Source organism: Trichomycterus rosablanca, chromosome 13, assembly GCF_030014385.1.
Source record: "Trichomycterus rosablanca isolate fTriRos1 chromosome 13, fTriRos1.hap1, whole genome shotgun sequence".
Lineage (NCBI taxonomy): Eukaryota > Metazoa > Chordata > Actinopteri > Siluriformes > Trichomycteridae > Trichomycterus > Trichomycterus rosablanca.
In genome coordinates, this window is record NC_086000.1 from 4,198,873 (window position 1) to 4,224,886 (window position 26,014).

The 26,014-nt window shown below is 44.9% G+C and overlaps 2 protein-coding genes across 3 annotated transcripts in view; one reads left to right on the plus strand and one right to left on the minus strand.

Moving 5' to 3' along the window:
• The first annotated feature begins 1,158 nt into the window (after positions 1 to 1,158).
• Positions 1,159 to 18,238, plus strand: kctd3 (potassium channel tetramerization domain containing 3). Of its 2 annotated transcripts, none has more exons than XM_063006791.1 (18): positions 1,159 to 1,355; positions 2,956 to 3,009; positions 3,211 to 3,256; positions 3,355 to 3,428; positions 3,527 to 3,585; positions 3,701 to 3,781; positions 4,034 to 4,189; positions 5,817 to 5,910; positions 6,032 to 6,222; positions 6,725 to 6,840; positions 7,769 to 7,856; positions 8,275 to 8,391; positions 9,154 to 9,324; positions 9,482 to 9,637; positions 9,724 to 9,820; positions 11,926 to 12,125; positions 12,218 to 12,356; positions 13,246 to 18,238. In XM_063006791.1, the coding sequence occupies exons 1-18, from the start codon at positions 1,285 to 1,287 to the stop codon at positions 13,718 to 13,720; spliced, it is 2,385 nt and encodes a 794-aa protein (XP_062862861.1). In that variant the 5' UTR covers positions 1,159 to 1,284; the 3' UTR covers positions 13,721 to 18,238. The 2 variants fall into 2 exon arrangements, with proteins under 2 accessions (XP_062862861.1, XP_062862862.1); XM_063006792.1 differs by lacking the exon at positions 13,246 to 18,238 and adding an exon at positions 12,514 to 12,747.
• Positions 18,239 to 20,027: 1,789 nt separating this feature from the next.
• The window catches only part of ush2a (Usher syndrome 2A (autosomal recessive, mild)), a 226,484-nt gene continuing 220,497 nt past the window's right edge, over positions 20,028 to 26,014 (minus strand). The window contains exons 68-73 of the mRNA XM_063007063.1: positions 25,308 to 25,484; positions 25,121 to 25,204; positions 24,804 to 25,039; positions 22,959 to 23,018; positions 21,974 to 22,183; positions 20,028 to 20,755 (exon numbers count right to left, since the gene is read on the minus strand). Coding sequence (XP_062863133.1) covers positions 20,666 to 20,755; positions 21,974 to 22,183; positions 22,959 to 23,018; positions 24,804 to 25,039; positions 25,121 to 25,204; positions 25,308 to 25,484 — 857 coding nt within the window. The 3' untranslated portion in view covers positions 20,028 to 20,665. The remainder of the gene's footprint in view (positions 20,756 to 21,973; positions 22,184 to 22,958; positions 23,019 to 24,803; positions 25,040 to 25,120; positions 25,205 to 25,307; positions 25,485 to 26,014) is intronic.

Here is a 26,014-nt window from a genome sequence, read left to right on the forward strand (position 1 = left end):
TTTGGAAGGTGATAAGGGAAATACTTCACCACTCGTTTGTACTAAGCACTCAAAACCGATCAGGGTCGGTGCGGGTCCAGTGTCATTTAGAAAAACTGTGTGCAGGGCGGGAATAAAGCTTGTACAAGGCAAAACCACACAGTCATATATATTCACTAACACTCACATACTCACTCACAGGTAGCAATTTAAAGCTGTTGATTCACCTTCTGAATTAATAGAATGAATCGGTTGATCTGTACCGATTCCCACACCCATCAAATAACTAAATTAAAATGATAAACGACCGAGCAGCCAATAAGGCAACTAGAGCAGAACATTTACCTTCTACATATTTTGGAAGGTGATAAGGGAAATGTATGCCTTCATATACCTCACCTTTAGTTGGTACTAGGCACTCAAAACCGATCAGGGTCGTTGCGGGTCCTGTGTTATTTAGAAAAACTGTGTAGGGCGGGAATAAAGCTTGGACAAGGCAAAACCACACACAGTAATCTATATTCACATACTCACAGGTGACAGTTTAAAGCAGTTAATTCACCTTCTGAATGAATAGAATGAATCGGTTGAGCTGTACCGATTCCCACACCCATCAAAAAATTAAATTAAAATGAGCAGCTCAGCGACAGCCAATGTGGCAACTAGAGCAGAAAATTTACCTTCTACATGTTTTGAAAGGTGGTACACTTTCTTACACTTCACCACTTGCTGGTACTAAGCACTCAAAACCGATCAGGGTCGTTGCGGGTCCTGTGTCATTTAGAAAAACTGTGTGTAGGGCGGGAATAAAGCTTGGACAAGGCAAAACCACACAGTCATATACAGTATATTCACTAACACTCACATACTCATTCACTCACTCACGGGTAGCAATTTAAAGCTGTTGATTCACCTTCTGAATGAACAGGATGAATCGGTTGATCTGTACCGATTCCCACACCCATCAAATGACTAAATTAAATTGATAAACGACGGAGCAGCCAATAGGCGTCCGAGGGGCGGGGCTTGCTCCGAAGAGCGTTGACGCTGGACGCTCTGATTGGCCGGTTCTGTGTTGTCAACACGCTTGGCGACGGCTAGTACTAACGCCCAGTTAGCGGTGAGCAGTACAGAACAAGCCGTACGAACCCAGACAGGCGCCGTGTTTACTGGCAGCTTCAGCCTGTCACCGACATATCTGTCCATAATTAGGGAAAATATGGCGAAAAGAAGAGCTAAACGCTTACATAAAGTACTGGGAGGTTTGCTGGGGCAGTAAGGGTGAGAGAGGGACTGACAGACAGAATGGCTGCAGTGTCCAACGGCTCGACATCCACTATGGGTGATATCATCCAACTCAACGTCGGCGGGACAAGGTAAAGCTAATGAAATAATAGCTAATAATATCAAAATAAACCAATATATAGAGACCAATATATATATATGAGGTGTAACAGAATCACCTCAGATAGGGTTGGTCTTATGTCCACATAACTTTGGACTTGTGTCCACATATTTATGGACAGTTGACCATGACCTTGCTGGACATCCCATTCCAAAGCCATTGCATTAATATGTCTATACTATTAATATCTCTGTCTTTTTTCTTTGCAGCAGTAACAGCTTCCACTCAGATTTTAGACTGTGTCTGTGGGAATTTGTGCCCATTCAGTGACAGGAGCATTTGTTAGAATAAACCCGGACAGGACAGACATTGGAATTCATCCCAAACGTTCAATGGGGTTGAGGTCAGGGCTTTGAGCAACCCACTCGACCTTATTTTATTAAACCATGTCTAAACAGACTTGGCTTTTTATTTATTTTTATTTTTTTCCCCCTTTTTTCTCCCCCTTTAACGCATCCAATTGCTCATTTTGCTTCGTGCTTCCTCTCTGTCTATCCCGAACCCTGTCCTGACCGAGGAGATCGAAGCTAACCCACATCCCCTCCGAAACATGGGCAGCAGCCGGATGCATTTTTGCCACCCACACGTCGATGAGTGTGGCGCCACCTAGCGTTGCATGCGGAGAGACACACCCTAAGGGCACCCTTCCTCATCTCTGTGCAGGCGCCTCTAATCAGCCGGCAGAGGTCGTAATCGCATTCTGACAGAGAGAGACCCACATCCGGTTCTTTGTCCCGCCCCCCAACTGAGCAACCGGCCAATCGTTGCTCATCATACAGCCACTCGGCCTCGAGCCGGTAAGGCAGAGCTGGATTCGATACGATGTACTCAGAATCCAGCTCTGGTTGCAGCGTGTCTTTTTACCGCTGCGCCACCTCAGCGGCAACAGACTTGGCTTTGTGGACAGGAGTGCAGTTGGCCGGTAACGGAAAACAGCCTTCCCTAAACTGCTGATGCAAAGTTGGAAGCGTGTGGCAAAACACGTAAACTCAAGAATAGTAAGGGTGTTCACTTACTTTTGACCTTACTATGATGGTAAATCATTTATGAATTTGCTCCTTCATGGCCTTTTGATTCCTTAATATGATTTAGTACAGGCTGTGACTCCTCTGTGCCCATATAAATAAGGGCAGTTTATCCGCATCCATTTGACTTGACTGCGTAAGCCCTAAGCGACACGCAAAAATATGTGGACACCCCATCCTAATCACCCCTTCTATTTTTTTTCTCAACCCTGTTACACATCTTTGAGATGAATTGGAACATCAATTGTGAGCCAGGCCTTATCACCCAATATCGGACAACCTTTGAGGTCCCAGATTTGTCCTATATACATATACATGAGTATAGTACTTGTTTTGGAAACTGGGGTCAGAGCACAGGGTCAGCCATTCTCCGGTGTACCTGGTGCCCAAACAGTGACCACATGGCAGAGCTGAGATTCAAACCCACTGAGGCTCAACCCACTAAGCTACCACTGTCCCAGTAGTCCATTGTCTCCGCCAATCAGCCTAAAAAAGACCAATCTGCCCGTTTCTAGTCATGTGACATCATATCTGCTGTTGTTTTAGGTTCAGCACATCAAGACAGACCCTCATGTGGATTCCAGACTCTTTCTTCTCGAGGTAAGATGCGACTATAACCTCTTAGTAATTATACTGTAGGTACACAACATATACATATACTCAATGACCAAAAGACTTGGGACTCGTGAGTGTGAGTTTGATGGATGTTAACATGGAGTTGCCTGCTTTGTGGCGATAACAGCCTCCACTCTTCCAAAAAGGTCTTACCATTTAACATCTGTATCGTTTTTTTTTTTCTAGTTTGCTCAGTGGGAGAATCTCAACACTACGGGATGAAACTGGAGCTGTAAGTCGTACCTTTTATTTTTACGTTTCTTCTGTTTCATATTTGCTACACGTACACATGCACGTGATTAAAATTGTGATTCATCTTTTGTCCCTCAGATATTTATTGACAGGGACCCGACAGCATTTGTGCCCATTTTGAACTTTCTGCGGACCAAAGAGCTAGACTTAAGGTACGTTATAAGAAATTGAATTATTTTCCAGGAAATTTATATTGAATAATAAAAGAAATATCACTGTTCCACATTTTTTTGTCCTTTCTCTGTTCCAGAGGGGTCAGCATTAGCATTCTGCGGCATGAAGCCGAATTTTACGGAATAACACCTTTGGGTATGATTGACTTTGACTCATTCAAACCCAGTGTTTTTTTAAGTGAGTCACAAAACGTTTTGTATTAATACGGGTGGTTTTTACCCCCTCGTTTGTCCTCCTGTTTTGTGTGCAGTTCGACGTTTGCTGCTGTGTGAGGAATTAGAGCGGTCGTCATGTGGGAGCGTCCTCTTTCACGGCTACCTCCCACCACCAGGTAATCGACGAGCTGTGGTACTGTTAAGCTTATATACACTTATAAACAGCATCTTCTCAGGCATCTTCCAAAACCTTGTGGACAGCCTTCCCAGTAGAATTAAGACTGCTATAGTTGGAAAGATGGGATGTCAGAATGGTGGTTTCCAGCCAAGGTTGATCACCTGTACCAGCAACTGATTTATGCACTTACACTATACACTATAAAGTGTGCATGACTTTATTTAACCTGCCTCGTTTTTTTCTCTTCCAGCCATTCCAGCTCGCAAAAGTCCCGGCGGCCAGAGCGCAGCCCCCGGAGGTCAGGAGGAGCGCCCGGGCCTGGGCGGAGCAGAGGGCGGCTTCTCTCGCTCCTGCTCCCACACATCTCTGCCAGGGCCTGCCAGTCTGGAAGGCGGCACCAAACTCTGTGAGTCCATAAATACGTCCAGATGGACATAGAAGGTTCATACGCTACATCCCTTCTTATTTGTTTCGGGCGTTTCAGCCACACCCGTTTCTAACAGGTGTATAAAACTGACTATACTAAAACTGTCTGGCCTTGCCAATGCTCTTCCAAATTAAAGGGCAAAATTCCCACAGATACACTCCAAAACCTTGAGGAAAGCCTTCCTAGAGGAGTGGAAGCTGCTTCATGTGAGTGCTTATGGATTTAGAATAAATGTAAGGTGTAGGCGTCCCAATACTTTTGTCCATATGGTGTACGTTTAGCCACAACTTTTGCAGGCTGATGATTATGGCTCTCACTGTGGTTTGCTGGAGTCCCAGCCCCTTAGAAACGTCTTTGGAACAGTTATGTATTAAAAATAATGCACTATATACACTAAATGGACAAAAGTATTGGAACACCCTTTCTAATTATCTAATTATTAGTGTGTTCCAGCCACAACAATTGCAAACAGGTGTAATAAATCAGTTATATACAGGAAATGACCCGATTCTAACAGGTGTATAAAATTGACTGACCTCGCAAATGCTCTTACAAATTAAAGGGCAAAATTCCCACAGATACACTCCAAAACCTTGAGGAAAGCCTTCCTAGAGGAGTGGAAGCTGTTATAGCTGCAAAGATGGGACCAGCTTCGTATCAGTGCCTATGTGTTTAGAATGGGATTTCATAAAAGCTCCAGTAGATGTAATGTGTAGGCGTCCCAATACTTTTGTCCATATAGTGTATGTTTAGCCACAACTGACTACTGTTTGAATTTGATAAGAATGGCTCTCACTGTGGTTCGCTGGAGTCCCAGACCCTTAGAGAAATGTCTTTGGAACAGTTATGTAGTTAAAATGATATGCTATGTACACTATATGGACAAAAGTATTGGGACACCCTTTCTAATTATTAGTCACAACAATTCCAAACAGGTGTAATGAATTAATTATATACAGGAAATGGCCCCCTCTGACCGGATTAGTTTGGTCCATTTGGGATGAACCCCGTCTCGCTCACCATCAGTGCCTACTCTCACGTATGAGCCTCTGACAGAATGGGACACTTTGGAATGGGAACCCTGCAACCAGCTTCCTCAATACAGCGGAATCACTCATAGCCACACGTATTAATGTCCACAGTTTTGGAACGGGTGTCTTAAACTGTAATATACAGGATGTGAAAAGAACTCCCTTCAGATTCAAACTGTATTTATCTTTTGTCCTGAATTTGGGCAGGAAGGGTGTGAAGCGCGCTCAGAGGAAAATAAACAGCTTATTGGGCGAGTGGGAGTAGGTGGGGGCGACCGTGCTAAAAGGCCTTTTATGTCTTTTGTTTCCAGATGAGTCGTGCAAATGGAGTCGTGAAAATTGGCGAGGCACAGGGCTGCCTTTAAAAGCTTAAAAAATAACCTTGAATGCAGTTCTAGTGCTGCTTGTAGCGAACAGCACTGGCTGAGGAGAGCTGAGACTATCACGCACCCCTTAACAGAGAGCCGTAGCGCACACGCTGTGACACTAGAGACACTATAAACCCCTGTACCGCGACAATGAAGCCCAGTCGAGCCTTCGTTCTCATGCTTGGCCAATTGTGTCTCCATTTTCAGCCGGATCTCCGGTTGATCCCAGAAAGGTGCTAATCGTTGCTGGTCATCATAACTGGATCGTAACTGCCTACGCTCATTTCGTCATTTGCTACAGGTAAGGCTTGTCAGACGCTTACAGCTTCTGTTCCAAAATTTGCAAACAATTGGAGTGCATGTCTCTGGGTCACGGTCACAACAAATAGTAAGTGAATGCGAATGTGTGTTCGTTTCTGCAGGATAAAGGAATCGTCAGGGTGGCAGGAGGTGTTCTCCAGTCCTTACCTGGATTTGGCCATCGAGCGCGTCGCCCTCAACGCCAAAGTGGTCGGCGGCCCTCACGGAGACAAAGACAAGATGGTGGCGGTGTCGTCCGAGAGCAGGATCATTCTGTGGAGCATCCAGGACGGAGGAAACGGCAATGAGATAGGTACAAAAGGGGTCTACGTTGCCATGACAAAGTATTATCCCCCCTTTCTGATTTACTTTATTATTGCACGTCATTGTGCACAGACCGGCAAACATAACTGTGTGATTTATTTAGTATCATATTTGATACATCAGGATTTAATGTACTATTTAAAAAAAAAAATATTGTTTAAACAATATACCTACTGATGATGTAGATGTCTTGAAAACTCATGTATCAAATATGATATGCTATGGTGTTATAGGGTTAATACAACAGACACACTCAGGTGAATCTACACATTACCCTAATTAGACCAAACAGCACACGATTGTTAAGGTTTTGAGACTCCAGCGAACCACAGTGAGAGCCATTATGAACCAATTCGAACTGTAGTGAATTTTCCCTGAAGTGGTCAGCCTGCTCAAATCCCCCCACAGACACTTTTGCACACTGTTGGTGCTGGAAAGCTTATAAATAAATTAAAAATCTTAAGTGTGACACAGGTCTTGTATTATTGTAGGTGTGTTTAGCCTGGGCGTACCTGTGGATTCGCTCTTCTTTATTGGGAGTCAGCTGGTTGCCACCAGTCATACTGGGAAGGTTGGAGTGTGGAACGCCGTCACTCAGCACTGGCAAGTAAGAGCACTGGGTTAAAATCAGCGTGTTATGAATACACTGTATGTCCAGAAGTATTTCGACACCTGACAATGAGCTTGTGTTTCGGCTATGACAACAGCCACTCTTCTGAATATAGGCTATTGAAGCATGTATGTGGGAATTTGTGCCCATTCAGTCAAAAGAGCATTTGTATGGCTGAGCACTGATGTTCCAGTTCATTCCAAAGCTCTTCAGTGGGGCTGAGGTCAGGGCTCTGTGTAGTTTCTTTAACGAGCTTTTCTTCATGTCTTTATTATTGTTGCTTTGTGCACAGGGGAACAGTCATGCCGGAACAGAAAAGGACCTTCCCTAAACTGTTGGAAGCATATAAATTCCTTATATAATTAATGTATTACATTTGTTAGCTACTGTTGTGACTGAACCACATTAATTCAACTATTAGAAGGAGTGTCCCAATACTTTTGTCCATATAGTCTTCATACAGTACAGCCAACAGTGTGTGGACGTCATTTTTAATTATGAAGTGTGCACAGATTCCTGACCTCATCCCACTAAACACCTTCTCTATGAACTGGAATGTCGACTGTGAGTCTCGTTTAACATCACCGCCTGACCTCATAAAAACTCCCACAGACACACTCAAAAATCTTATGGAAAGCATTCCAAGAGGAGCGGAGACAGTTATAGCTGCAAAGAGGAGGGGAGCTTCATATTAATCAGCAGCGGTCTATTATGTGGGATACAGAGGTGCTATCAGCCAGCCGGGCATCTACACAGACACAGAAGGCTCTAGTAGGATCTTAGGCTAGGTGGCCGGTGTGTTCCTGCCTTGCGCCCAGTACTTACTGATAAACGGAACTGAATGTCCAACAAGTGTCCACATACTTTTGGTCACACAGTAATTATTTCATGGCTTCACAAAGCAGACGTGATGTTTGTTGTGCAGGTTCAAGACGTCGTGCCCATAACCAGCTGTGACACCGCTGGATCATTTCTTCTTCTTGGATGCAACAACGGATCTATCTACTACATAGGTGAGATGTCGACCGGGGTCCAAAAGTGCACCTGCACCCCACATTCATGCCGCACGAGGTGTTTCTAAGATTTCGGATCATGCTGACTGACACACAGCACACTGTTCTCCAAATCTTCCTTTCTGATTTAGATCCGGTGACTGGGGAGGCCATTAAATGTTCATGGAAGTAGTTTCAGATGATTAGGTTCGATTCCCCAGTCATTTATGTGTGGATTTTGCACGTTCTCCCTGCGTCTGAGTGGGTCCAAAGACGTGCAGTCAGATTAATTGGAGCTACTAGAAATTGCCCTAAGTGTGTGTTGTGTGTGTGCGCCCTATGATGGACTGGGACCCACTGTGACACTGACCAGGATCAAACCCTGGTAAAACAGACAACAAATGAACCAATTAAAATATTTCTTCTCACCATTTTGCAGACATGCAGAAGTTCCCACTCAGGATGAAGGACAACGACCTGCTGGTCACTGAGCTCTACCACGATCCCTCGAACGATGCCATCACCGCCCTCAGTGTCTACTTAACACCCAAAACCAGTAGGTGACCTACAAAACAGTCTGGGGTTCGCATGACGTTTTTGTAAACTGTCACTCTAAAGTTCTAGACAGATAAATTTAATGAATAAATCATTAAATAAAGAATTAAAGTGTTATTTTTAGCATAATATAATAATTGCATACAATAACAGTTATGTAATGCGGTATCTTTTGTTACCCCCCTGTTCCTGGAACAAAACAGAACGTTGTTCCCCCAGTATTATTGTAAAAATAACTATCCTATTAACAGTAGACTACAGTAGAATATATTGGTATTACTGGTGTAACACACACACAGACACACGCACACGCACACCAAACCATTCTAAGCCTGGGGTTCTCAAGCTGGTGTTTGAGACCCTGTGTGGGGTTGCGGGACATTTTTGTAAACTGTAATTCTGGGGTTGTACACAGATACATCTAATAAATTAATCTTAAAGAAAGAAAGAATAAAACATATTATTTTTAGCATTATGTAATAATTGCACACAATATCAGTTATGCAACACGTGATCATTTTTTTTTCTTTATTGATATGACCAGGAATGAGAAACCCCAGGGTGTGTGTGAGGGGGCACATTCCCCTCTTCCTGGGGACAAAACAGATCGTTGTTCCCCCAATATTATTGTAAAAATAACTTATTTTAAAAAGTAGACTGTATTGCGCCATCTACAGGCTGCTCTTGGTATTACTGGTTGAAATACTGCAATACTGTAACTATTTCCAGGTCCAGCTAGTAACTGTAATTACTTTCTTTGCAGGCGTGAGTGGAAACTGGATCGAGATCGCGTACGGCACCAGTTCCGGGGCGGTACGGGTGATAGTGCAGCACCCGGAGACGGTGGGATCGGGCCCTCAGCTCTTCCAGACGTTCACAGTCCATCGCAGCCCCGTCACTAAGATCATGCTGTCTGAGAAACACCTGGTGTCAGGTAACACTGCTCGAACCAGCTCAAGCTGTAAACATGAATGTAAATTGTGCATCTATAACAGGGAAGCCTTTCCACAAGGTTTTGGAGTGTGACTGTTGAAATCTCGGCTCAGTCGTAGAGGACGCGTTCATCCAGACTAAACCGTTATCCGTTGCAGTGTGTGCCGACAACAACCACGTACGTACGTGGACGGTGACTCGCTTCAGAGGCATGATCTCCACCCAACCCGGATCCACACCGCTCGCTTCCTTCAAGATCATCTCGCTGGAGGAGACGGAGAGTCACAGCAGCTACTCGTCCGGCAACGATATCGGTGAGTGACGTCCGGATGGAAATCTGAGATCCGGTGCAGTGAAAGCCAGACTGGGTTCATTCATCGAGACGTTTTTTTCCATCCAGGTCCTTTTGGGGAGAGAGACGACCAACAGGTGTTCATTCAGAAAGTCATTCCTATAACCAACAAGCTGTTTGTGCGCCTCTCGTCTACTGGGAGGAGGTACGAGTCCCAAAAACCTACATTACCACCTAAATTTACATTTACATTCATGGCATTTAGCAGACGCTTTTATCCAAAGCGACTCACAGTACTGTGATAGTGTACAGTCTAAGCAATTGAGGGTTGGTGGCAACCTTGCAGTGGTGGGGCTTGAACCAGCGACCTTTTGATAAGTAGTCCAGTACTTTAACTGCTAGGCTACAACTGTCCTATTAAAGGAGGATCCAAAGCGACTCACAGTACTGTGACAGTGTACAGTCTAAGCAATTGAGGATTAAGGGCCTTGCTCAGGGGTCCAACAGTGGCAACCTGGCAGTGGTGGGGCTTGAACCAGCGACCTTTTGATTACTAGTCCAGTACCTTAACCGCTAGGCTACAACTGCCCTAAATTGACCGAAATGATCAATTATTTTCTAATTCCCGCTTGCATAACCCACAATCTGATCAAGTAGAGCCCGATCACCACACGTCCCCGTTCAGTCTGCGACTGCTTCCCAAACAGAGCCACATCATGTACAGAGAGCCACGCTAAGCTCTGTGACCACCCCCCCACACTCGTACAGGTGTCCGCCTAGTCCCTGAGATCACATAATGCAGCAGCAGCATCAGGAAGAGACACCGTCCGACCTTCCCTCCCTCAAACACGGCCAATTGCGTTCAATTGTATTAAAGCACTGTGCCACTCGCACCTACTACTCAAGCCGTTTATACACCGATCAGCCATAACAATAAAACCACCTCCTTGTTTCTACACTCACTGTCCATTTTATCAGCTCCACTTACCATGTAGTTCTACAATTACTGACTGTAGTCCATCTGCTTTGTTAGCCCCCTTTCATGCTGTTCTTCAATGGTCAGGACCCCCACAGGACCACCACAGAGCAGGTATTATTTAGGTGGTGGATCATTCTCAGCACTGCAGTGACACTGACATGGTGGTGGTGTGTTAGTGTGTGTTGTGCTGGTATGAGTGGATTACACAGCAGTGCTGCTGGAGTTTTTAAATACCGTGTCCACTCACTGTCCACTCTATTAGACACTCCTACCTAGTTGGTCCACCTTGTAGATGTAAAGTTGATGTAGACGGTCGCTCATCTATTGCTGCTGTTTGAGTTGGTCATCTTCCATGAGGGTCCTGACCATTGAAGAACAGGGTGAAAGTAGGCTAAAACAGTATGTAGAGAAACAGATGGACTACAGTCAGTAATTGTAGGACTACAAAGTGCTTCTATATGGTAAGTGGAGCTGATAAAATGGACAGTGAGTGTAGAAACAAGGAGGTGGTTTTAATGTTATGGCTGATCAGTGTACAGTTAGTTCAATCCTTAGATCCAGGATCCAAGTCCGCAAGATGATGTTTTATTGATATAGGGCAGTTGTAGCCTAGTGGTTAATGTACTGGACTAGTAAGCAGAAGGTTGCTGGTTCAAACCCCACCACTGCCAGGTTGCCACTTTTGGGCCCTTGAGCAAGCCCCTCTTAGACTGTAAGTCGCTTTGGATAAAAGCGTCCGCTAAATGCTGGAAATGTAAATGTAAGATCAATTATGGGTCTGTCCGAAAAGCCTTGCTGCCTGCTGCCTACCTAGTGAGCTTCCTAAGTAGAGAGGATTCTAATAAGACATCGACTCATAAGGCAGATTATTTACACGCACTACTTGTACAGTTGCTAACTAAGCTAACACAGGTAGCCTTAGGCTTTTCAAACCAACGGGCTGAGGCGGCACAACCAGCTAGCACGCCAGCTGTACCGACGACAATTAAACTGTGCCTGACGAGCCTGAATTTGCAACTACAGACACTTGTATAATTTGAAAAGAACTCCGTTGGTTGCTCCGCATTCGTCCTCATATATAGGATGATGTAAAATGCGTCTATGTAGAGAGATCACCTGGTTTTCGGACACCCTTTGGGTTTGTTTGTGCATTTGAAACAGGAGGTCTGGCAAGCTTATGATCAGGCGTGCATATACTTTTGACTATAGAGTGTACAATGCTTAAGGAGGTACAATTCTCAGTATGGCTACATTTGTGAGCATAAAGCTAAAGACTCAAAAGTATGTGGACACCTAACCCTAACCATGTGTCCTGACTCGATTACTTCCAGGATATGTGAGGTGCAGGCGGTGGACGGCACCACCATCACGTGTTTCACGGTGCGCGAGTGCGAGGGCTCCAGTCGGATGGGCTCCCGGCCGCGCCGCTACCTCTTCACCGGCCACGCCAACGGCAGCATCCAGATGTGGGACCTGACCACAGCCATGGACATGGCCAACAAGAACGACGACAAAAGCAAACGTGACATCGGTGAGTCGCGAGTCACGTGGTTCAGTTTCTCTACAGCCAGCAACGAAATTGGCTTTACTTTGACCTGGAATGTTGCTCTTTTTATCTCATAGAGGTCGGCGGGCCCACAGAGGATGAGCTTCTGAAGCTGCTGGATCAGTGTGACCTGAGCACGTCACGCTGCGCCACGCCCAACATCAGTCCCGCGCCTTCGGTGCTCCACCACAGCCGACTTCGGGAGTCCTGCTCCAGGTCAGCAAAAAAGAAAACCACTCATTGTTATTTATTGTACACGTAAGGGTCAAGAGTATGTGGACACCCATACTTTCTTCTATTCATTCAGCCTTTATCACCCAATCTAGTCATATAAAATTGCAGCCTTGCTCCCACTCCAACTTCCGACTCATAGGTACACGCCCCTGCCACCAACGGCTTCTTTTGATCTGCTAGAGACGGGGTCTTACAGACCATGCAGATGCCTCGACCAACCAGCAGAGGCCATATGATCCCTGCTCCACCACTGTCCCTCCCTCCTACAGACGCACAGCCAATCGTATGTCAGTGAATGCGAGATTTAATCGCAGTTTTGTTGGGGTAAGGCATTAGACCGCTGTGCCACCTGAGCACCCAGCCCTCTTTTTGCGCTGACTGTGCCATTCTTTTCTATGTAAGCTTGCTAACTGTTTTAAAAAAATAAATCATATAAAATATACAACCTGCTTCCAATGTTGTTTCAACAGTTTAGGGAAGGCTTGGTGTGGAGCACCAGTGGCCTGTACAGAGCCGTGACCCCAACCCTTCAAACACATTTGGGATGAACAGGTTTAGTGCCTGACCTAACAAATGCGTGACCTAATTGGCACACGTTCCCACAGACGCACTCCAAACTCTTGTGGAAAGCCTATCTTGAAAAGAGAAAGGCTGTTTATATGGCAGAGCGCGGATTCGAACCCTTAACCTTTCGATTGATAGCCCAAAGCTCCACCCACTAGGCTACCCCTGCCCCCCCTCCAAATACCACCAGTATACATGAGAAACGATATCCCTAGCCTGTATTCGTTTGCTGTTCCTAATAAATTGGCTAGTGAGTGTATACGTCTTACCCCTTGACGTCCTCCTAAGCTCCCGTTTTCCCATCCAGTCTCCAGCTGCAGCCCCAGGAACCCGTGTCGGAGACGACGACGTACGCCGCCGTGCGCCCGTACCGAGAGAGCCCGCTCCTGGTCCGCGCCCGCCGCACCGAGAGCTTCAGCAGCCACCCAGACTTCCACAGCTTCAACCTGGCCAAAGTCCTGCGAGAGCACGGCGGCGGCACCGAGGACGACGGCAACGTCGACCCCGGAGACAAGAGGAGCTCGGACAGCCCGGCGTACGCCCCGGACATGTTCGGAGACCCGCGCCGCAGGGCTCACTCTTCCGACGAGGGGGGACGGAGCAAGGGGGTCCTGGAGGGGAACTTCCTGGGACGGAAGAGGGCGCCTCCGGTCCCTCAGCTGAGCTCGGCGTCCGCGGGGAGCGAAGCGGGGGGCAGCGATTCGTCCAGCACAGCCTCGCCCTCTCCCACCAAGGTGTCCACTTCGCCGCGTCACCGGAGGGTCCTGGACGCGAGCGAGTGAAGGTCTTGCCGTATCATGTCGAGGTATCTTTGTGAGTGGTGTGGTTGCTAGGTAGCTCATCGTGTGGTCATTTTGTACTTATTACGTTGTGTACCGCAGATCTCAAACCTGGTAAGATCCGACGCACTTTAGTGACCGGCAAAAAGGAAACACTACAGTTCAGATGGGCAGTGGCAATGACTCAATAATAAGCTCAGTGAGAGAAATACTAGTACGGTATTAAACATTAAACTAGTTCTTCTGGTTTGCTTTAAGAACGCACAGTCACTCTAAAATATGCAAAATAATTGACTGGCACTACAAACTGTCACTGACTACATTTCCCAGACTTCCTTTGTGCTGCTGTCTATTCTTTACAAGCCGCTCAAGCCTTATCCCTCACCTGATGTTTCTGCAGACGTGTAGTGCTGTGAGTTTCACTGTATATACGGCGTCTTAATAATTTGCTAATACATCGGATAATATGTTGGCTCATAATTTTTCAAAACAGCTTTTTTAAATGCGCTTCAGTTCCTATATTGATATTCAGCATTACGGGGCAAGTATGGGTCCAGTGGGTCCTGGGCGCAAGACAAACACACACCCATTATCCACTCGCTCACACGTACAGGTGCAATTTAGAGCAGCAACTACACCTACTGGCACGTTTTTCAACCTGGAGAAAAGCCACACAGACAGGGAGAACATGCACCAGTTTGTTTTAACCTGTAATAAATTGCATTTCTCAAAACGTCCACTAGGTGGAGGCAAACCGCAAATTAAAGAAACTGGCCACATTTCAGGTCAATCACGTTGACCTGTTATGCCTAGTTCACACTACAGTAAGTCCTCGGGTTACGGCAGGTTCGACATACGGCGTTTCGTGGTTACGTCACCATCTCCTATAAATTTATTAAGAAAGTCTTGTTCCGCCATTCCGATGTACGCCGTTTGAGACGTAAAAACAAAGTTTGCACGGGAACTAGTTGGCGAGTGGAGCGGACGAATACGAATATTTTTACTGTTTCACTTCATTACTGTACTGTGTATGTGCTCCATGTGAGTGACGTAGATGCTTATGTAGGTGGGTTCCGATGTAAGTGGAGGACCTTCTGTACACTGTTTTTGCCCTGATTTTCGCTTGGCGACTGGTCGGCGCTAGATTTGCCAGCTCGGGAGCAACTCGGCTCTCGATCGCTATATGTGAGAACTGCTCAACAACTCGATCCGAGCGGCTTGGCGACTGCAGAAATATATCTAGCATGTCAAATATCTGGATACGAGTCGCCCAACTGGCGATGAGTGCGGTGTCGAACAGCCAGTTAGAACACAAGATACGGTGTGAGGGGAAACACACAGGGGCTTAATATAGTTTATATCAGAATACATCGGCACACACATCTTTTACAGTATTTCTGACCTTATCGTCCTCTACAAAACATAATACCCACATTGGCCGCTCAAGTGGTGCAGCGGTAAAACACACGCTGTTCACCAGAGCTGAGATCTCGAATACATCGTATCGAACCTTGGCTCTGCCTGCCGGCCGAGGCTGAGCAGCCACATGAACAACGATTGGCCTGTTGTTCAGATAGGGGTGGGATTAAGCCGGATGGGGTCAAGCCGGATGGGGTCTCTCTCTCAGACTAGTGCGATTACGACCTCTGCTGGCTGGTTGGTAGCGTCTGCACGGAGATGGGAAAGGAGTGCGGTAGAGGGTGTGGCTCTCCGTACACAGCGCTGTACTGCACTGCACTCGTCTAGTGTAGGTGATAAGATGTTCGATTGCTGTGCACGTGTCGGAGGGGGCGTAGAGCAGCCTCGTCCTCCCCAATCAGGAGCAGGGACCAGCATTAGTGAGAGGATGATTGACGGGCAGAAATTGGATGTGCTAAAAGTGGGAGAAAAAGGGAAAAAACCACAAAAAAAAACACGTTGCATTGCAAAAAATATTTATTAACCTCCAACTCACTACAGAACAATTCATGCTGTTTGTGTTGCCAAATCCACTCAGATTCATTTATTTTTTCTACTTGATTTTACGCTGCACATCACTCGCTACTTGTTGACGTGCATTTTTGGACGTGGTATCATTAAACCCCTCATCACTGTGTTTTCGTGACAAAACGTAGTTTGGGAGGCCAGAGAAGCTCGCCTGCGATTCCAGTTGGTGATAGATGGTGTAGTGTGAAACCCCCCATCACCGATCAGTCGTGTAGTGTGAAAGCCACACCGACTTGAAAGACTCCCGATTACAAGAGATCCAGTCGTGTAGTGTGTAGTGTGAACTGTACAGCGACCTGACCACTTGGAAAGTCGTGTAGTGTGATCTTGGCATTAGAATGAGGCGTGATCTACCAGCATGCACTGTGTGATCAACGTTTTGGGCACCCCTGTTAAAAACCATCAAAGCTTAATGTACTACAGGTTAAGAGCAGTGCCTTAGTTTTACCGAATATCTCTAAACATTGTTGGAGCATCGTGAAACCGGAATCCACCGATAAGACAAACTGTTTGTGACGTGTGTTCACAAAACACTGAACTGTCTAATTCAACCTTAAATCTAGCATGACGTTGAGGGGGAAAAAACAAGGAATGTGACTAGCGAGCTGTGAGATGTACTTTAGATCGTGGAATCAGCTTACATTCAACCTTAGATTAACAAAACTACATTGAATAAACCCACTTTATACTTTTGCTTTTAATCTGTAGTATAAACAACGAATTATTATTGAACCATTTATCACTGTAGCTGCTACCTGAGGTTTAGGTTTACAGTTTGAATCCTACCAAAGTGAAATGTACAGTATATAGCTATTAAATAGAATATAACACTATAACGATGATCGTAAGTCAATATTATGCAAAGGTTATCATCATAATTGTATTTTTTTATTTATGTATAAAATATGCAAGAATAAAAAGTCTGTCAGTACTACAGTACGATCATCTCACCAGTTGCCTGTGCTGCCTGCAGAATTTCATGCTTGTGCGGGTGGGACGCGGGACAGATAAACTTAATATCATGCATACGTACCTAAAAATCAGACACAACCTGACCTCTATGTGGATCCACCTTGTATTTTACTCGATATAGTATGGATATATTTAGATCTACTGGACCTGCATCAGTGAAAGATCTGCTTTGTATAGACATAGGAGTGCATCACGGATACATCGACCAGGCTCAACATTATGAGCACTGATAGGTGAAGTGGATAACACTGATTATCTCTTCATCACGGCACCTCTTAGTGGGTGGGATAGCGAGACTGACGAGGGCCAAATTGTGATGGCTAGACGACAGGGTCAGAGCGTGTCCAAAACTGCAGCTCTTATGGGGTGTTCCCGGTCTGCAGTGGTCAGTATCTATCAAACAGTGGTAAACCGACGACAGGGGCATGGGCGGTCAGGGCTCATTGATGCCCACGTGGTCCGATCCAAAAGACTGCTGAAGACGTTAATGCTGGTTCTGATAGAAAGGTGTCAGAATACACAGTGCATCAGTTTGTTGTGTATGGGGCTGCAATAGGGAGACCAACACAGTATTAGGAAGGTGGTTATAATGTTATGCCTGATCGGTCTATGTTCTTGTTTTAAAAGGACTCTTTTATGTACTTGGATTTGGTTAGTCCTTATTGGCTGACCAGAGTGGTTTTAATTTGTTTAATGCTGGACTGTCTACACAATTAGCGTCCACACCCTGACGTATATCATGCTATGTGCTAACCAACTGATCAATGCATCAACATACTTATTCATTACCGTCTTGTCTGGACGGACATACCCGATTCCCTTGTATCGTGATTTAAACTGCTCTCCAGCTTACCTTGACCACAGGGCTGCGAGGGTCTGTTGATGGACTCGGGTCTCTTTGTGCACTCTGCTCTTTCGGTCTGTAAGTGATGACTAATATGAAAACAAGGCATGTATGACAATGGTTACATTCGCTTTTAAGGGGCACGCTATATGGCCAAAAGTATGTGGACACCCCTTTTAATTATCTGTTCCCTGCAGGATGAACTGGGCTGTGGATTGCCAGCCTGTCCAACATTGACATGACCAGGCTCTTTTGAATGAATGGGCACAAAAATCAGAGCCGTACTGCCCTGTGTGAATCATCCATCATTTGTGCAGCCATCTCGACCGGCCAGCAGAGGAACCCTGCCCTCCATACCTCCCTCAGGCACGCCAAATTGGATTTACACTGTTACACTGACAAAACTCCATTGAAAATGAGCCAGGATGTCCACCCAGCTGTCGGGCATCTCGACCGGCCAGCAGAGGCTGCTATTGCACCAGCAATGTGGAACCCTGTCGGCCTCCCTACCTCACTCAGGCACGCTGAATTGGGCCTCATGGATACTCAGCCTGGTTGATACTGCCACACTCCAAATTCCTGTCTAAAGCAAGACACACTTTTGGCCATACAGCGTAACTCACAAGTGCATGTAAAGCTGTACAGGTACGTTAACACTTATCTGAACATGGTACTCACCTGTGTACATATCCTGACAATAAACACATAACAAATGCAAACATGTCCGGAGTGATAAGTATTTAATTAATTTCATTTCATTAACATTCTTACCAACACTTGCATATTAATACACGTCCTAATACATCGTTCTTAGATACACATACATAGACGGCGCTAAAATTACAGGTTTTATGTACAACGAAAAAAGAGAAGTATGAATTGCTCATTAAATAATACTGATAATTACATTTCAAAAATCATATTGTTGATTGCTGTTAGGTTGTTTTTTTGCTAGAGTCCATATTGCTATAACGTTGGTTTAAAAGACGCACAACCCATATTCACATGACATTCTATACACCATTCTATACATCAGAGACACTTAGTTAGTTAGTTGGCATTGTCACATTTATCTCTACGATCTTTCCCGGTCTAGTAGGCACAACTTCTTCACTACTCACTCCTCCATTAAGAATATACACACAGTAAAGGATTGGGTTTCACATTAATGCATCAGTTCCCAACCTTGGGGTATTCTTGGGAACTCTGCATTTTGAGATAGCTACAAGTGCTTCAGAACTACACTAAATTTAAGTACCTTTGTAAATACAACACAAACACGTTTTTGACCCTTTTTAGACTCCATATTGCTAAAATACAGTATATTATACATCGTATTTGTTAGTGTTATCACACGACATTGTTTGCACTGACCCCTGTACAGCAACTGACCCAACTCGGTGTGTGTGTGTGTGTGTTACACAGAGTTAGGAACCAAAACCGTTCCAATTTAAAACTAAATAAAACGCCAAATACTTGGTACAAACTAAATTTCGGTTCCTAAACTCGATAACGCTTTATTATTTTAAATAAGATGATAACATATCAGCAAGGCCTGTCTACATTACTACCTCACACAGCAACACAACAGTTTACCAGTGTTGCCAGATTGTGCAGTTTAAAGCGAAATAGAGAGTTTATTTCAAATTAGAAGTAACAAAACGCTTTTATAGTATAGCAAGCAATTTTTTATATGCACGAATAGTTTATACGTCTTTCATACTGCTTGCAAGTTTATTCTTATTTATGTACTTTTTGATCGCATATGCTCGTGTGTCCTATTAAAAAAACGTATTAAAACTTGATTTATTATTACTGATCTGTCCATTTTAATATAACAGCAGGTTATTAGTAGGCTGAAGTTGACTAAGCTGATTTAATATTGCTGTTAAGTGCTTAACATCGACTGTTTTATGTGTATTTTAGACTGATTTTAGTGCATTTTGGCGGATTTCTGAAAGAAAACTATTGTACCAATCTGGCAACCCTGCCGCATACTCGATATAATATGCATTGCTAATATTAAGACATGAACGGTCAAAATTGTGGCTTCACTTTATAAAACAAAACGATAACAGAAAGGCGATTTTCCTAAATTAAATGTCCTTAAGTTTTATACATCTAACACCCTCTGTTTTATATATAGTTTATTTTATTACAGGCAGCTACATGTTGTGCCATAAATACACTTCAGTTCGAGCATTTTGCCCCTGTTAAAAGTTTATTTTAGTCCATTAACTTTGTGAAAGTTCAGTCAATACTAAAAGAATAAAGATAATTTACCTTATTTTTACATTTTGAAATCGATAAGTACCAGAATCGTATTGATTCAGAATCGGAATCAGATAAGAATCTGAATCATATTGAGTCAGAATCAGAATCGCCAATACACAAACGACACCCTACCCTAGTGATATAGGATACCAGGTTTTAAAAGATAAGTTTAAGCCTCGTATAAAGTAACAATCAGACCAACAAAAACATGGTAAAACACAAATATATAGACTGTCAGTTGTCATTTATACTTAAATGTAGCTGCTGTATACAGTCAAAAGTTGAAACTTTACATACCCTTGTAGGGGCAGGTACATTACACTGGCAAAAGTATGTGGGCACCTGACCAGGAGCTTGTGGGATATTAATAAAGAGCTGCCTCTTCAAGTGACAGTTTAATCTCCCAAAAGTGAGTGACCAAATGGCTGTGTGTGTGGACATCCCTTCTAACTGCTGTATTCAGGTGTTTTAGACACACCCATTAATAGATAAATGATATGCTTTTATTTTTGAGGCCATGGTTTTGCTAAAACATGATCTGAAGACATGATCTTACTGGTTTAATGTGGAGGAATTCAGTGGCCGCCACAGAGCCCTGGACATGACCCTACTAAACACCTTCGGTATGAGACTCCAGAAGAGTGGAGAACCCTAATATAAGTGCCAATAGTTTTGGACTGGAATGTCGAACAAGCTCAAGACTAGACATTTTAGCACAACATAACTTCAGAACATTTGTGCTCTAGAACCCTTGACTAGTCCACTGCAACCAAAACATCACAGAGAAGTCTTTAAAGTCTTCAGATTTGTGTTGCCACTGGATCTTCTCAGGTCTTGCTGTGTGTACGTGTGAAGGAATGAAGAGAAAAAATCTACAGATGTGTGTCTGTAAACGTCGCCTGCTCTTTCTTCACCGAGCTGATGCACTTGATGGTTTCTTCCAGCTCCTCATCGCCAACATACTGCCAAGAAATTGCAGATACAATCAATTCAGATTATTTATAAATGAATAAAAGGATTAAGAGCACATCAGTGTTGGAATCCAGTCCTGTAGTTTCATACTGCTGTCAGCCTGGTTCAACACACCTGATTCAACTTAATTAGCAGGAACTTCAAGAGCTGAAAGCCAAATTTCTGTAAAGATGTGGCCAGAATGAGCACCCACCTTGTTATATTATTAATAATAATAGTAGTGTTGATATTGAATTTGAACCTTTTTTGGCCATTCAGGTACATCATGGTTCATCATACACTACAGGGAACAGTGGTCTTATACCAAGGCTGGAGAGGAAACCCAAGCTGTCATCATATGCTGACGAGAAAGCTATCTGGATGGTCAAGGGTTTAGTGATTAAGGCCTCTTCTTCTAGACACAGGTCACACCTCATGGCAAACAAACACCCCATTCAATCGCCTTTTACAACCCCCCCCCCAGCAAAGGGGTCTCCACAGAGGGGGTTTATCAAGGACCACTGAAAAATCAAGTCTTCCATGAAGTTGCTGGCTTTGGTCAACCAAGCCAGTTATGAGACAGGGACAGGAATGTAAAGCTTGCTTGGTTTGGGACAGTGTCACTATGTTCCAGCAGCTTTAAATTCATAGATTGACCTTGGAAGAAGACCACTGTTCCATGTACTTATTAATGAGTGTCCTACATATTCATACAGAGACGTCAGAGGCTGAAGTTAATCAGAATCAAAGTTAAATGTATATACATGGATAAACACACTGTGTGGCCAAAAGTATGAGGACACCTGATCATAAGCTGGTTGGACGTCCAATTCTCCTGACATGGACTTGATTTTTAAGTACAGTCCATATACTGTATTTCTAATAGGGTTGACGTAGGAACCACACCAGTTGCTTTATAATTCCAAAACTGTGTCAATGGTTTGGGGAAGGCCTTTCCTGGTCCAGAATGATTGTCCACCTGAGCAGAAAGCGAGGTCCATAAAGACATAGAGGACAGATTTGACAAGTTTGATGTAGAGGAACGTCAAAGACGTGCTTTGGGATGAACTGGAACTGCAAGCCAGACCTTTATGTCCAATTTCCACTTGTAACTGACTTTGTAACAGGACGTCCAACAAGCCCATGGTCAGATGACCGGTCAGTTCTTTTCTCCAACTAGACTGGAGCCACATAGGACCCTCAAGGAAAGAACCCTGAATCCATCTCACCATGCCGCTGTCGGCGCGCTTCAGCTCCGTGTTCCACGTCAGACCAGCCAGAGATTTCTTATCCTGTGTGTCGATGAGCTGACTGACGCTGCGGTGCAGGGAATTCTGGGAGTATGCATGACCCAGCTCACTCTGGTTAGGGACATGTAGCGTGGAGATGCTGCTTCGGTAGGCCTGGTTGGTGATGCCGATCTTGGAGTCGGTGAAACCCTGAAACATGAAACACAGATATTAATGCTGGGTCTGTTGAACGGATCAGATCAAAGTCTGACAGACTCAACACACTTTCAGTCCAATCGGAAAATCCAATCCATGCAAAAAAGAATGGACAGCGAGCAAATCAAAGCGGTCCCTTCAATGGAAAGCAGAGCTACTCCACCATCTACCGGACAGGACAAAAGCTGTTGTGCTTACAGGCTCGCCCAAAGTATGTGAACACCTGGTCAAAAACCAACGGCATATGAACATGACCCCTACTGCACTGGCTTTGCATCAATAATAGCCTCCACTATTCTGAAACATCCTGCAGAAACAGGATTAGGCCTCCCATGAACTGTGATCACACATTGACTTTGACCTGTTGGACGAATTGGAACATTGACTGTGAGCCAGGCCTTCTTGTCCAACCCTGTGCCTGATCTCAGAAACGTGCACTTGTTGAAAGCCTTTTTATATAAATCAAAGGCTATTAATGCCAGATTAATCCCCGTCATGAGGTTTCCACATACTTTTGACCAAGCGAAAAGGGGCGAAATCATGCAGGTACATAATCCAACCAGACACAAATCCAAACACACGGTGCAGTGTGAGTTCTGTACCTCAGTGTTCATGGTAAACCCCTTTAATGTTATACAGCTGCCCGACGCCGGCACACTGTCGAACTGTGAGGAAGAGAGGGAGCCGCGATCAGAGGAAGAAAGAGAGACGGAGAAAAAGAGAGAGGGTGGAGGACGTTAGGAATGGGGTACGGAAGGTAAGTGCTTACCAGCCCTTGATCAGACTGAAGGAGAGCGGTGTGGTTAGAGCAGAGTTCAGAGCAGGACCTCTGCAACACCGTTACAGCAGAAGGAACACGGTAAAGCGAGGGAAAAAGGAATCCTAAGCAGCAAGTCATTATAAGTGTATGGCCAAAAGTATCTGGACACGCTTCTACTTCTATATCGCTGACGTGTGACTATGCCCATGATTTGATGGCCAGCACAGAGCCCTGACCTCAACCCCTGTGAACACCTTTATAGAAGAAGATATACTTTATTTGTCATATATACATATACAGGTGTACAGTACAATTAAATTCTTTCTTCGCATATCCCAGCTTGTTTGGAAGCTGGGGTCAGAGCGCAGGGTCAGCCATCGTACGGCGCCCCTGGAGCAGACAGGGTTAAGGGCCTTGCTCAAGGACCCAACAGTGGCTGCATAGCAGAGCCTGGATTTGAACCGCCAATCTTCCGGTTGATAGCCCAAAGCCCTACCCACTAGGCTACCACTGTCCCTATGATCATCATACCATTAATTTGACTACATAAGCACCAATTCCCACAGTCACACTGCCAAACCTTGTAGAATTCCTTCCCAAAAGAGATATGGAGGCTATTCCTGCCCATCATAATGCCCAAGGATTTGGAACGGGATGTCCAACAAGCTCGGTCAGGTGTCCATCCATACTTTTGGCCATATAGTGTAAGACATGTTCCTCACATAGCCACAAGATGGCAGCATAACCAAGACAACGACATTCGACTCAACTACATACGTAAAAAGATCGGTTTCCAAGGCGACAGACAGACTATGTACGTCACAAATCGTTAATTGATATTTTGTGCATACACGGATGAGCCAAAATATTAGGAACACCCACTTAATGTGACGTCCAGGGATACTGACTGACTATTACATTTTGGGCTGGTGGTCGTTACTCCTTGACGTGTTCAATGCAGCAGATCTGATGAGCACAAAGACCCGACAGACTTTGACCTGGCCAAACTGATATGGTTGAAGATCTCTAAACAGCAAGTGGTGGTGCTGAGTACCCACCGACAATGATCTGTGGATGGACAAGCCACAAACCGCTGACAAATTGTTGGGCGGCTGAGACTTTGATACTTAGGACTTGTAGTTTGTGGCATCTAGTACGGACCACCAGAAGAGCGACTGTGGCTCAAATTGTAGATCATTTTAATACTAAGGTGTATCGAACCCTTTAAAGTGCCCATGGTAACCCTCCTGTCCACCATCAAAAGCACCTCCAATTGGCACAAAGGCATCAGAACTTGAATCAGAGCAATGGAAGAAGTATACCTGCGGAACAAATGGCACTAGGATCCACCTGGCAAAATACTGAAGTTGAAGGACCTCCTGGTAATGGGACTTAAAGGCTATGGCTTCTGGTACGGACCACCAGAAGAGTGGCTGTGTCTCAAATTGTAGATCATTTTAATACTGAGGTGTATTGAACCCTGCTTTGTATGGCGCTGCATAGTCGCAGGCCAGTCAAAGTGCCCGTGCTGACCCTCCTGTCCACCATCAGAAGCACCTACAATTGGCACAAGGGCATCAGAACTTGAATCAGAGCAATGAAAGTTCGACTGGTGCTTTGTTTATCTGCGGAACCAGGTACCACATGGTACCAGGATTCACCGGGCAAAATACCAAAGTTCTGGTAATGTCCTGGTACCAGATACATCTGGGCAAGCAAAGCTGTTTTGACAGCATACCTGACCCATGGTCCTAACGTTTTGGCTCATCACCACACACACTTTACATTTAAGTACCTAATTAAAAGAACGCAAAATGAAACGGTAATTAAGTAGCACCGAGCAAAGGTTCTGACCAGGTAAGAGTCGTTAGGGGGGTAACTGGAGTTCCTCTTCTGCAGGGCCTGGAGTGGAGCTCTCTCTCGGATGAACGCCGGCTTTCTGAGGGCTCGGCGCAGCACCAGACCCAACACCAGAGCCACCAACAGCAATCCCACCAAGGCCATGAGGACGATGAACCACAGCTCCGTGTAGAACCGATACCCTGTGAAGTACACACCGGTTTTTCCACCTGAAGTCTGCTCCCCAGCATCTGTTTGGAAGAAAAACACATGGTTTTAGATGTGTTGAGCATCTTTTTAATCAGAACAACCTGAGACCACAGTGAACCTACCTACACCAGTTGCAGTGTTGTACTTAATAACAGGAGAACTGGCACTGCCACCGTCTGTTGTACAGGTCACTTGGAACGCGAATGCTAGTCCGAAAGATAAGCGAGAGACACAGATAAGAACACAATGAAAACCAAGTCAATTCTGCATCTTTCATTAGCTTATAGTCTGGTCATAAACTGGTCATACTTTTATCTGAGGTGCGAGGGATGTAGATGGAGCTGTGAAAGCCACTGTAGAGGCGCAAACCACTTTCTGTCAAGGCGTAGTCCCTCAGACGCCCGTTCAGAGAGAACGACTCGGTCCAGTCCACGTACACCATGGTCAGGTTGCTCTGCACCACGAACGGCTCTTTATACTGCGGAGCTGCAGGGCGACAGAAAACATCGGTTATGGGCACTGCCTGACGACGAGCTTGCTGGACATCCGTTATTAAGGAGTCGGACCCCTTGTTTAGAAGACCTTTGAGTGGCCATACTTGTTTACTTTGATCATCTGACCTTATTTTTCCGCGACAGCTTCTTCTAAACTGTTGCCACAAATTACACAAATTAAAATCCATACAAGTGACGGTACTTGTTTCTACACTTACTGTCCACTGTATTAGCCCCACTTACCATATAGAAGCACTTTGTAGTTCTACAATTACTGACTGTAGTCCATCTTTTTCTCTACATACTGTTTTAGCCTGCTTTCACCCTGTTCTTCAGTGATCAGGACCACCACAGAGCAGGTATTATTTAGGTGGTGAATCATTCTCAGCACTGCAGTGACACTGACATGGTGGTGGTGTGTTAGTGTGTGTTGTGCTGATATGAGTGGATCAGACACAGCAGTGCTGCTGAAGTTTTTAAACAGTGTCCACTCACTGTCCACTCTATTAGACACTCCTACCT

Bases quoted from the DNA above. Each gene is read 5' to 3' on its own strand.
- kctd3 (XM_063006791.1), top strand. From the start codon at position 1,285: ATGGCTGCAGTGTCCAACGGCTCGACATCCACTATGGGTGATATCATC. The intron at 1,356-2,955 runs GTAAAGCTAATG...CTGTTGTTTTAG, and splicing joins CTCAACGTCGGCGGGACAAG to GTTCAGCACATCAAGACAGA. The intron at 6,223-6,724 runs GTACAAAAGGGG...GTATTATTGTAG, and splicing joins AGGAAACGGCAATGAGATAG to GTGTGTTTAGCCTGGGCGTA.